Source organism: Emys orbicularis, chromosome 4 (genome assembly GCF_028017835.1).
Source record: "Emys orbicularis isolate rEmyOrb1 chromosome 4, rEmyOrb1.hap1, whole genome shotgun sequence".
NCBI classification, from domain to species: domain Eukaryota; kingdom Metazoa; phylum Chordata; order Testudines; family Emydidae; genus Emys; species Emys orbicularis.
Genome location: NC_088686.1, coordinates 83,150,575 through 83,162,801, shown reverse-complemented (window position 1 = coordinate 83,162,801; position 12,227 = coordinate 83,150,575). Strand labels below are relative to the sequence as shown.

The window sequence follows — 12,227 nt, the reverse complement described above, 5'->3', positions numbered from 1 at the left end:
GGTTAGACAAGGATCAAGGGGGAGGGAATAAAAACAGATAACCTAGGGAGCTTTCTGAAGGATACTAGGCTGGTCACCAAAAGGGTTTGCTCACATCCTGGTAAATGGCCCTGTTTTGGACAAAAGCCAATTGAAGTTTGGATAATCACATTTGTACTGTGTGCGCAAATATACAGTGTAACTGACTTTGTGTATGAATTTAGTGCTGAGGAATGGTGCCAGGCTGACAGCCTTATTTTCCAGAGCGGCCCTGCCAATGTGCCCCTACTCTGCCCTCATGGGACCACCTTTAAGGCAGAGGATGATGCATTCCCACACCCCTACAATGTGCTGTGACTGCTGGCGGTGGTGGTGGCAGTTTTTGGTGGTGATGGTTGGTTGTCCACTGGGAAATGGACTGAAACTACCAAACTCACTTGTATAGGGCCCACTAATTAACTAGCTGGATGCAACTTTGTCACAGCTGAGCTGGTTTGGATTTTGAAGCAGCAATTTAGAGGTGAAAGGCGTATCCCATTGCCATGGCTGCATATGCAGTGTAGTTGCCTGAAGATGATTCTTCTTCCTTGTCTTCCATTTATGCTAATCACTGTGCTTCAAGCGTGGAGTGTGAGTGAAAGGGAGCATTATAACTCTTTCACAGAGTAGTTGCTGTGCTGCTGCTTCACATCCTGGTTGCATCAAGCCATTTGAACTTCCAGTATTGCCCTGTGGCTCGGTTCACCATGATGCTCCATGGTGACTTCAATGGAATGTCAGCTCACCCAAGAGGGCCACTGCAAGAGCAGCTGGCATTAGGGTGAACTGGCAGAGAGGTGGTTAAGAAAATATCAGTGGCAGTGAAGTGATGCAGCGTCTGCACAGGATACAGAATCAGTTTAGAGAGTTGCTGCTGTTGCATGGAAGGTACCAAGATTTGATTAGTCAAATACATCATCGTTATTGTAGGATTGAGACCTGTGATTGTGAAGCAGCATACCGCTACTTTGCATGATTGCTACCTGGGGAGGTTCTGAGGCAACAGTTTGAGTGGAAAGATACTGATATTGAAATACGTGTTGTTCACTTTCAGCTGCGGATAGCCTCAAAATGTCTGCTGCTTATCTGGCTACGTTGTTAGCCATGTTTCCCTGGGCCCCATCTGAAAATGATTATGGAGTTAGAGAGCGTTCTTTTAAATAATTTCCTTAATTAAAAATAGGAAATCTGCCTGTTCTGTGTCACATACCGTCATAGATGCAAAATGCTGGTGACATGGTTCAGGAATTAAAGCTCAGTCAGCAAGTTTTCTTCTTTGAGGTTTTATTTGCAAAGCTCAGCACAACAAGAAAAAACACCAGTTGTAATAAATATGTTTTAAAATAAACCCTGCAGACTGTTCCAGCCTAGCGGCCACCAAACAGGTGGCTCTGGGTTCTCAAAAGCCTTTTTTTATGACTTCCCAGCAGTGTGCTGTTGACCAATATTTAGATTCCCTCTGCGAGGTTGCTTGGACCTTTTGTACCCAGCCCTTGTTTGTTACTCCTCTCTCGCTACACCTTGCTTGCTGGTAATTAGGTAGCACATCTGATCTCTTGGTTGATCAGTTGCGACATTACACACACTTAATTATGCAGTACAAAAGCATCGGTGCCTCCAATAATGAGAATCCATTGCAAGGCTGTCCATTTCCAATCATGTTTTGGGACCCTCTGAGCTGGGGGGCTTGATAATTTTGTTAATCCAACCATGTATAATTATGCTTGTACGTTATATGTGCCATGTCTCTGTTTGGTTCCACGCTGTAGGGAATTGTTCTTCTCTATGCTGAAAAATCCATAAAACAGATTAGACTTTTTAAAAAGGGAATGTATTATCTTCTGAGGTTCTCTATTGGTGCCCTAAAGCTAGTAATATTATGTTCTTTTAATCAATGCTGCAGAGTGATGCCTGCAAGCTGTCATTTCTGTGTTGGAATATACAACCCAATTCTATGGAAATAGCTATAAAAGCTATAAAGTGGCTTTGCTTTTTGGCGGCAATTGACCTCTGTGCAGAGGGGCAGCATAAAGCTGCCAAAATAGGACTCAACTGGGACTTAACTTGAGCGTAGGCTTTGTGCTAGCTGTCTGCACGGGCTGAATTTCACCCTTCATTAGTGAATCAGTGTGGGGTTTCGTTTTAGAGACCAACTTTCGCTGTGGTGAAGCGCTCTTCCCAAACCAACAGAAAGGTAATTGATTAAGTTAGATTTTGAGAGACAGGTGGTGCTTTTTGGTAACAGGATTTACTCTCAGTGGTTAATGGTGGCCAAAAGAGGATCTGAAATGCGTGCTTCAATGATGGAAGGATGCACTTGTTCTGTTGTTCCTAGTGTCCATGGTGCTGCAGCTCACTGTCAGTTCTCATTTTACTCTATGTGCATATTCTGTTTCAGCTGATGTGTATATAAATTAATGTAATTTACTGCTCTTGGGTCACATCTGCCATGACACAATATCAAATGGGGTCTGGAGAAGGGGAAATCCCTCCAATTTCAAGCAAAGGCACATAAATGTGCCAGAAAAATATTGGTTGGTTGAATTCCAGCTAATTGCTTTTCTTTGTACTTGATGTAATTATGTAAAAGCAGTCATGCTATTTCTCCTGGAGTGCAAATTTAAATCCCCTTGCTTTGGGTGATCTGTGTCAAGAGGGGGAAACTAAAAATAAGTAAGGATCTTTGTATGTCCTGTGTAACTTAGAATATCAGTATGCTGCCTCTTGTAACTCATCAGCCAGATTTTTATTGTCTTCTGGATTTGGTGCTAGTAAGTAGGGGCTGAATTGACAGGGCTGTAGACTGAAGTCCCCCATTTATCCAGACAGCAGGTGCAGCATAGGCAACAGCAATTGAAGCTTCCCCATGTTGACCTACCACTGTATTTGTGTCCTGACTTGAAAGAACCAATTCTAAGATATGAGGATATTTCAGTCTCCAGGGGCCATCTACTCTTAGCCCTCACCACTGAAAATGATGGGTGAAGTAGTGATTTATGTGGTGTGGACTCTTGTTCACTAACAAGTGGACCGAAGCCAACAAACTCCATAATGCCATATTTAATCATTAGATTATAGCAGTTTCCTCTCACTACCAGCATGGGCTACGTTTAAACCTGCAACCTGAAAGTGAAAATCTCTCTGAATCCCACCCGCTCATTAGACCTTGGCTATTTGAGATTCTAGAAATATGGGAAAGGCCTTTTTAAAACTTAGACCGCCTCAATAGCAGCATGAAACTCCTTGGACCTAAAAGTTTTGCTCTTATAGGTATCTAGAGCATGTTGCTTTCTTTATCTTCTGACTCCAGTGGGATCTGACTTAGCTATTTTGTGTGCAATATACTGTGGTCACAGAACATTATTATTAAGGTTGCTAAATCAGGCACTTAAAAGTTAGGAAATGCCAGAATTAAAGTTGCCTGTGCTCAGTCGCTCTGTGGTGTTGGTGCACGCGCAGCCTAGTGAACACTGAGAGCTGAGAGAGTCTGGAGCATGCTCAGTGAGGATGGACTCTTGGGAGATTTTGACTGCTAAGATAGAAGTTGTCTCTGACCATGTACAAACTGCAGTTTTTCAAAGGCTTATAACTTGACCAAATGTGGGTACATTTTTCCCAGCGATGGTAATAGGCACATCCCTGGTCTAAAGTATGGAAGTGCTAGAGCAGTGGTTCTGAACCTATTGACTATTGTGGGCTGCATATGCCGCTGTCCATGCGTTATGTGGGCCGCATCCACACGATATATGTGCTACACATATGGCCTTGAGGATGTCACATGGGCTGCAGCTGTGTGCTGACTGGACAGCAAGGTGAGAACCACTGCGCTAGAGCTATTCAAATTAAAGGTCACCATAGTTTTTAACATGGGCAAAACTTATTTTTCTCTAGCCTGGTTCTTGGAAATGGGTGAACCGTTTTGGCTGAAATTTTCCAAAAAAATTATTCAGGCAGACAACTCTGCATATAGAATAGCAGCCCGAACAGTTAAAATTTGACAAAGTTATAAGCAACCGAAAACAAGATTTTTGCAATGGGGAGTGCTGGGCAGCCCTAATAGGCAGCGCTGTGAACCCTGCCTATCGTGAGGGTGTGATGACAATACAGTCTCACTGCCACTCGAGCCAGCTAGCTATCTAGTGTGAATGCAGAGTCAAATCCATAATACGCACCAGCTACCTGGTGGATGTGAACAGACTGTGCTTGCCACGGGGGTACTTTCGTGGTCCTTGGATTCTGCAGCTGAAGTGTAAAATGCTCAGTGAAGTATGGACTTGTCTCAGAGCATAAGGCTATTAAGATATGTAGCTCTAATGCAATATGGAAAGAGTTCTGAGGACGTAAAATATTTTTCAATTGAGATTTTTCCGCTACCAAAGTTAGTGTGTTTAAACATGGCAGTAACTCCAGGATAATTTATCGCCTATTTTCTTCAAAGCAATGGCCTATTATTTCTGAGTGGACCTTGGATTCTGTTCAGGAAAAAATGGTAGTTGGTGAATATCTGAAGTGATACATCTTAACTTATACTTCATAATCCTAATTGAGAACTACTAATACTGTAAAGAGAATGTGCAGGACAGGGACAGCATGTCTTGGTTTTGAAGGAAACTAAATCAAGTAATAGTTGCTGTGACTGCTCTTAAAATAGTTTATATAATAATATCTGCTGAGAGACATCAGGGAAGTTTTCATTGCAGCTGTGTTGACTTTATCTCTGCAAGAGAGAATCTCCTCTGAATTGATGCCAAAGTCCTGGCTTCTTTGCTCCCTCACCTTTCTTAGTTATTTCCTTTCCTTTTTCCTCCCCCACTGTTGCACTCCTTGTGCCTCCTTTGCTATCTTCTCGTAACACTTCCTCACCATCCCCCAGTTAAACTTTGCCAGTCTGTGAGGTACAGATTCATTTTGGGCATAAAGGCATTGCCTATCACCATCGCACTCTGATTTCCAGTTCAGGGAGTCCTCATAAAATCAATGTGCTGCAAATGCATAAATATCAACACATTATTGTAGGGTTAGAACTGGGGACATTCAATTCCCAAGAAAACAGGCCATTACCATCTGGGCCAAAGGAGAATCTACATTAGCTGTACAATTTAAGTCTTCTCTCTCAGAGGCTAGTGACTAGAGGACAATATGTATTCTATTATAATCACACAGACTTGAGGAGGTCTGATTGCATGCAGGTATATGCTAGCGAGTGAGTGAACTGGATCAGTGATTGGCTGTGACTTCTAAGAAACCTTTCAAAGAGGCCAGAATCCACTAATACTGCTTCAAGGGAAATGCTAGCTGCATGCCAATGTGAAAAATTAGAAGGGAGGGGATAAAGGAATTTGAGCAAACATGTCAAATCTTCTTGCAGGACCTCTCGGAGGATGTTTTGGGAGAATGGTTTGTTCTTTGGTAGTGTTAACCACAGGTGTGAAACTTAGCTTAGAAGTGGTCTGTGCCCTAACAAGTGTCCGCCCCACTGACCATGGAAAGAGATTTCTTCTCCTGGCTTTTTGATTGTGCATTGATTGTATTCTGTACCCGTTTATTGCTGTCTTCTTCCTTGGAAGTATTTCCATTTTAGAGGATATCTATAATCTGTACAGCTCTCTGAAATCTTTGGAAAGGCAGGGCAGGATAGAAATATGAAATGTTTGGACCTGACTAGAATACGTCTGTACCATTGGCTCCTACTTGGTGGAATCAAAGCTGCTCAACTGTGCCATAAACACGGTGATGCTAACAGTTAAATGGGACTTGTCTTGAGCTCATGTGGTAGAAGCTGAGGCTTTTTGAGTCCATGGCTCAGAGTTATGTTTTTGCTCTTGCCATCATGATGTGAGTGGCCATGTTATGCAGCACACAGACCTCTACCACTTACGCTAATGGAGTAACTGATAGAGAATGACAACCTACTACTGCTGCATGGACCAGAACTGTAGTGGGACTATCACAGATTCTCTGTGTGAACACATACTTTGCCAGTGGGTTTCACAGATATTTTCTGACAGCAGAGGGATGGTGAGACTCAGAAATTTTGGGTTATATTCCAGGCTGTGGAGGGGATCATGCTCTAACAGTTCGCCCCTTCTAAGTGTGGCACCTTTTGCTCCATCCCTTCTAACCTGTCCCTAGTCTTACCCCGCTGGACTGCCTATCCCAATCTCCCGCTTCTGTCCCCAGTCTCTTTGCCCAGCTAGCCCTTGTTCCCCACGTCCTGTTCCTCATCTGATCGTTCTCTCCCCGACCCTGGCCTCTAGCACCCCCTTCCCTTAGTTCTCTGTCCCCATCCCCACATAATCCCAGTCCTAATCTCTCTTCACAGGTTCCTTGTCCAGTATTGCTGTCCTTCTCACACCCCACTTCCTTGTCCCACTCTTTGCCCAGCCAGTCCCTGTCTCCTCCCACACCCTGACTACCAATTTCCCTCCCCTCCCTCCTCCTGCCAGCCTCCGGTCCCAGTCTTCCCACCCTCTGGCTCTTCTCTCTTTTGCATTTGAATCAGGCATCTCCCTCCTCCACGTTGCCTAAGCCCAGTGGGCAATTTGTCCTGGGCACCTGAGAGACAGGCTCACTGCTCTCCTTTCAGGTCTGTGGACCCAGCATGGTCCTCAGCGGTCCAGAGTCCAGGCCAGAGTCTGCTCCATGCAGACAGAATCTTTGGGGGTTTTAGCTGCAGAACTCTAATCGGTCTCCACAGTTTGAACATGCTCGGTAATTTTTTTTTTCAAAGCCTTATAACTTGGCCACATTTGATCAGATTTTCACAAGGACAGCAAAAAAAAACATATCCCTGACACACAGGCCCTCCATCCCCTACCAAATTTCATGTCCCTGTTCTAGAGCTTTTCTAAGAGAAGTTGCTAGAATTTTTTAACATGTGCAAAACAACGTATTTCCCCCCTAGCCTTGTTCTCAGAAACAGATTAACTGTTTTGGCTGGAACCCCCCCCACCCCCCCTCAAAATAAAATACCAAAAAAATCAGCCTGAGGCAGATACCCTGCATGGAAAATTTTGTCAAGATTAAATCATTTAAAGGACAACATTTTCCAAGAACTGAAAGCAGGGTCTTGTAATGGGGAGTGTCTGGTTAGCCCTGCGTTTAGGGGTCAGCAACCTTTCAGAAGTGGTGTGCCGAGTCTTCATTTATTCACTCTAATTTAAGGTTTCGCGTGCCCATAATACATTTTAACGTTTTTAGAAGGTCTCTTTCTATAAGTCTATAATATATAACTAAACTATTGTTGTATGTAAAGTAAATAAGGTTTTTAAAATGTTTAAGAAGCTTCATTTAAAATTAAAATGCAGAGCCCCCCGAACTGGTGGCCGGGACCCAGGCAGTGTGAATGCCACTGAAAATCAGCTCGCGTGCCGCCTTCGGCACATGTGCCATAGGTTGCCTACCCCTGGTTTAGATCCTTCTGATATGAAGATGTTTTAATCTCCTGCAAATTGTTTCCCTAATTCTGGCTGTCTTTGTGTTTCTTGTCTTGCAGCAAAAGCCAAATCCAGATGTGGCTCCACGTTCTTCCCCTGTGCTAGCGGAATCCATTGTATCATTGGCCGCTTCCGGTGCAATGGCTTTGAGGACTGTCCAGATGGCAGCGATGAAGAAAACTGTAGTAAGTGCCAAGTCTACTTGCACATGGAGAAACATCTTGTTTGTTTCAACAAATCAATACTGTACAAGAAGGAAACGTTCAGTTCTTTAACCCTGATTTAGATGCACACTCCCTGTTTACTACCTAAATCATCTTGTGGCTTGTTTGCTTTGTAACTGCAGGGCCTCTTGGTAGCAACAGGAGATTTATAGAGTTAATAAATGTCAGAAACCTACCTCATCAGACAGTGTAAACTCTACTCCTCAGAGCATTCTGCACCAAAAATTTTAAAATTCTGCGCACAATATTTTAAAATTCTGCAAATTTTATTTGTTAAATAAATGTGGAGGCTCCAGCATGGCATTGGGGAGCACAGGCTACTGGCTGCCCAAAGGTGGGAGATCACTGTGCAGCTCCCTCCCAGGGACGCGGACTTAGTGGTGAGGCTGCACCCAACCCTGACACAGCGCAAGGTCTGGGCCTGCCCCAGAAACACCCCAGGGTCCTGTCCCTCTGTGTGGGTAGGCAAGCTTAGCAAGGCAGGATCCAAGTGTGGAATGGCTTCATGTGGGGGGATCCAGGTGTAGGTTGACAGGGTTGTGTGTGGGGCAAGCTGGGTACGGGCGGCTCAGTGGGGGATGCAGCTGTGGGGGGGATCTGGATGCACAGGGGCTGGTTGGGGGTTCCGGATGCAATGGTAATGGGACTCTGCAGGGGGGTCCAGGTGAAGTTGGTGGGGCTCCGCAGCAGGGAGTGGGGTCTGGGTCACAGGTCCTGCCTAGAATGTCTTTATATTCTTAGTTATTAAAGCATTATTGTTTGTGGTTGATCCACATTAAACACTGAAACATAACCAGCCACTCTTTGCACCCTCCAAACACTCACTGCCGAGCTTTGTCTTTTTTTATAAACCAACCCATGTCTGCCTGCTGCTACTTGCCAAGGGTGTGCTCGCCAGTTTTATTACTGGTGCCCTTGCTGACAGTTCTGTTATAATCGGGCAGCGGATGGTGGGGTAGGGCTCCGCATTAATGTTTATCTAGCTTTAGCTTTCTTTACAGACAAGAGAGTTTCACAAAATAAAAAAGAGTGGATCATAGTAAGAAATTGCTCCCTGTATCTCTCTCACAGGGTGACTTCCATGATCTGGGCATTGCTTATCTTCTCTCATTCCTCTCTTTGTCATCTTTTGTCTCCTCGCCTGCTCTGCTTGTCCCTGGATTACACACCTGCTGACTTCACTAACACAGCCCTGCAGAGCCAATATGGCTGAGGGAGAGCTCGTCTACGTCGTGCATCATCAACAAAATTGTCAGCTAAGTTCTGACTGCTGACTCTTTATTACTGGTGGGGACGGAAGGACAAAGAGCCTGGCTGGACATTCAGATCCTGGGAGCTAGCTGTTAGAAAAACAATATACCATTTATACTCATTCATTAGCCCATTCGTTTATAAGCCGACCCCCCCAAAATGGATAAGTAAAAATAGCAAAAAGTGTATGACCCTTTCATAAAGCGACCCTATATTTCAGGGGTTAGAAAACTTTGGCTCCCAGCCCGTCTGGGTAAGCCGCTGGCAGGTCGGGGCATTTTGTTTACCTGCAGCGTTCACAGGCACGGAGATCCTCAGCTCCCAGTGGCTGTGGTTTGCCGTTCCCAGCCAATGGGAGCTGCAGGAAGTGGTGCGCCACTTCCCGCAGCTCCCATTGGCTGGGAACGGCAAACCGCGGCCACAGGGAGCCGAGGGGCTCCATGCCTGCAGACGCTCCAGGTAAACAAAATGACAATGTATTAGATATTCAATTCAATGATTCCATAGAGTTTAAAATCATCACATTTTGGTGTAGACCCCTGCTCTTTAATGCGTCGTTTTTTTACCAAAAATATTTGGCTTATGAACGAGTATATACGGTAGTTATTTGATTTGAAAGAGTGAAATTCACCCCTGTATGGAGAACCAGCACAAAGCCTATATGTCACTTAAGTGTGACTTAAAAGCTTGAAATGGGACTTGGGTGGGTTCTATACACATGGGTGAATTTTCCCCAAATTGGGCAAGCTTCCTATGAAAGTGACAGAAAAATAATTTATCTTTCTATGTTGTTTGACCTGAGCCTTTCTCCCCATCAGTGGTTTTCAGGGAAGTCACAGCAGAAAGTTAGTTTTAATACATTTTTACTTGTGCTAAAACCTTTGCACGTGCTGAATTAGACCCTTTTGTATCAGTAACTACAGCAAGGATATAGCATAGCGGTAAGGAAAGGTTACGTTCGATCAGGCAGCTCTGCTGCCATTGACTGGAATTGGTAAATACGTTGATGAGCTCTGGGTTTGCAGGTGACAGCTTTCAGCAAGTGCTTGCTCACTCTTACCAGAGCAGGCTGGATTTTTTTTTTCTTAATGACATTTAAAGGTCAGGAGGAGGACAACAGACAGCAGCTTTCTCAGATAACAAAAGGAGCAATTTTTACAGTGATACATCACTGTCCACTGCATGGGGGGACATTCCCTTTTCATCTCTGTGTTCCCCCCACACTGAGGTGTCTCTATGGTAGCACCAACATCTCTGACCTTTCTTTAAGATGCCCTCTGTTGATGGCCTGTAGTGACTGTTTTGGGCCCTGCGAGAATGTGGTGGGGAGATGGCACTCCCGGAGAAAGAATGAAGTTAGAGAAAGAGGATTAAAGTCAAGGGAAATGATTTGTGGTCTTTGGGTTATTCTTGATCAAATGGGACTAGAAGGAGCTTTGGACCAAGGTGCCTTGAATAATAAATCCTGTGAGGTGGTGGAAGGAAAAGTTACAGATTGCACATTTTTAAAATACATCAGCTCAACACATATGTAATTGGTTATGAATTACATAATTTCCTGTGTGCGCGCAATATACATCTCTGAGTGTGCCTTACAGTGATCATAGTGCTCCTTTGATCTTCTACCCTTCCCCAGATGTGGTTAAAGATAATACCTTCAATATGCTTAAACTACGCCTCTACCTTCTGCTCAATTTCTCTAGGAGCAATGGTGCTGTAGACCCTGGTGACCACTTTGAAATCCACATGCCATGCATTTAGCTTAAAGGCAATGCAGAGTTGGCATTTTCATTATAAATGAATGTTGCAGGGTTACAGGGTTGTATATATGTAATTTGCTCAGATGTGTGTGGTGTCTGTCTTATATACGGGGGATTGCATGAACAGAGGTCTTTAAACTGTGTTTCATTTCAGAGATTCAGAAGATGTACTGTTTGGGAGGCTCTTTTGGTTAGTTTTAAAGAAAAAGAAAAAAAAAAAAAAAAAAGGAAGGCAGGCAGCCTGTTAGTCTTTGAGAACTGTAATCTCCTTGGTAATTGTGCCAGTTCCACACTTGGAAGCAAACAAGGCTTATAAAAGGGCACTGTCAACTTCTTTTTAAAGTTTAACTTTGAATATTGCATTCAGTTTGAATCATCTTGTTTCCAGAAACTGGAGGGAGTTCAGAAAAGAGCGACAAAAATGATTAAGGGGCTGTAGGGATTGACATATGAGGAGATATTAAAAGAGCTAAATAATGTCTAGCTTGGTTAAGCAATGAGTAAGAAGGAAGGTATGGTTACATATGCTGTATATGAAGGGTGCAAACACCCTTCAGGGAGAGAGATTATTTAGTGTGATACTCAGGGTATAACTAGGAGTAGAACGATTAAATTAAGAAAGTGGAAACTTTGGCAGATTTCCTTGGTATTTATCCTGATAGTGAGATGTATTAAACTGTGGAATAGTCTCCCAAGGGAAGTGGTGGAAATCTTACAGCTTGAGACTTTTCAAATGAGACTGGACAGAACAGTAAATGTGCTGTAACTAACAATGCTAGGTTAGAAGGGGAAAGTGGATGATGAAATTTTTCTGCTTCTGTGAATCTACTTAAATTATAAAATCTTTGACCATATACAGCCTTTTTGTTGGGTGTTTGTATAGAGCCTAGCACACTGGGGTCCTTGCCTATGAGTGGTTCTCCTAAGCACTATCACAATATAAATATTACATATACAAAAACTTAAAAGAACATTATTAAGGTTGCAAAGTCAAGCCCTGAAAAGTTCGGAAATGCCAGAATTAAGATTGTCTGTGCAACCCTCATTTGATCCCCTCATACATATGCATTATGAGACATGCTCTCTGCTCTCAGTTCCAGAGTCAGACCAACACCCGGCATGGCCCAGAGCAGCTGGGAACTGTAATTGCATGGAAAGTCCTGCTCACCCCCAGTCTAGAGCATGCCCATTCTTGATAGAATCTTCGGGGAATTAAGCTGGGAAGCTCTACTAAGTCTCTACTGAACACTGACGAATTGCAGTTTTTCAAAGGCTTATAACTTAGCTATATTTTCACAGAGTTGGCAAAAGGCACATCTTTGATACAAAGGTCACCACCTGCTAAGTTTCAAGTCTCTGCTGTAAAGCCTGAGGTTCTAGAGCTTTTATAATTTTTTTAACATGGGCAAAATAATTCCCCTTAGTCTCGTTCTCAGAAATGGCTGAACCACTTTGGCTAAAAATCCCCCCCCCCCAAATATAGCCTGAGGCATAAGAAACATCTGCTCAAATGGTTAAAGTTGGGCAGTTTTAGATGT

General features: G+C 43.7%; 1 protein-coding gene across 1 annotated transcript in view; it reads left to right on the top strand.

The window, feature by feature from the left end:
• Positions 1 to 12,227, top strand: part of LDLRAD3 (low density lipoprotein receptor class A domain containing 3) — a 171,426-nt gene that overhangs the window by 71,369 nt on the left and 87,830 nt on the right. The window contains exon 3 of the mRNA XM_065403980.1: positions 7,514 to 7,639. Coding sequence (XP_065260052.1) covers positions 7,514 to 7,639 — 126 coding nt within the window. The remainder of the gene's footprint in view (positions 1 to 7,513; positions 7,640 to 12,227) is intronic.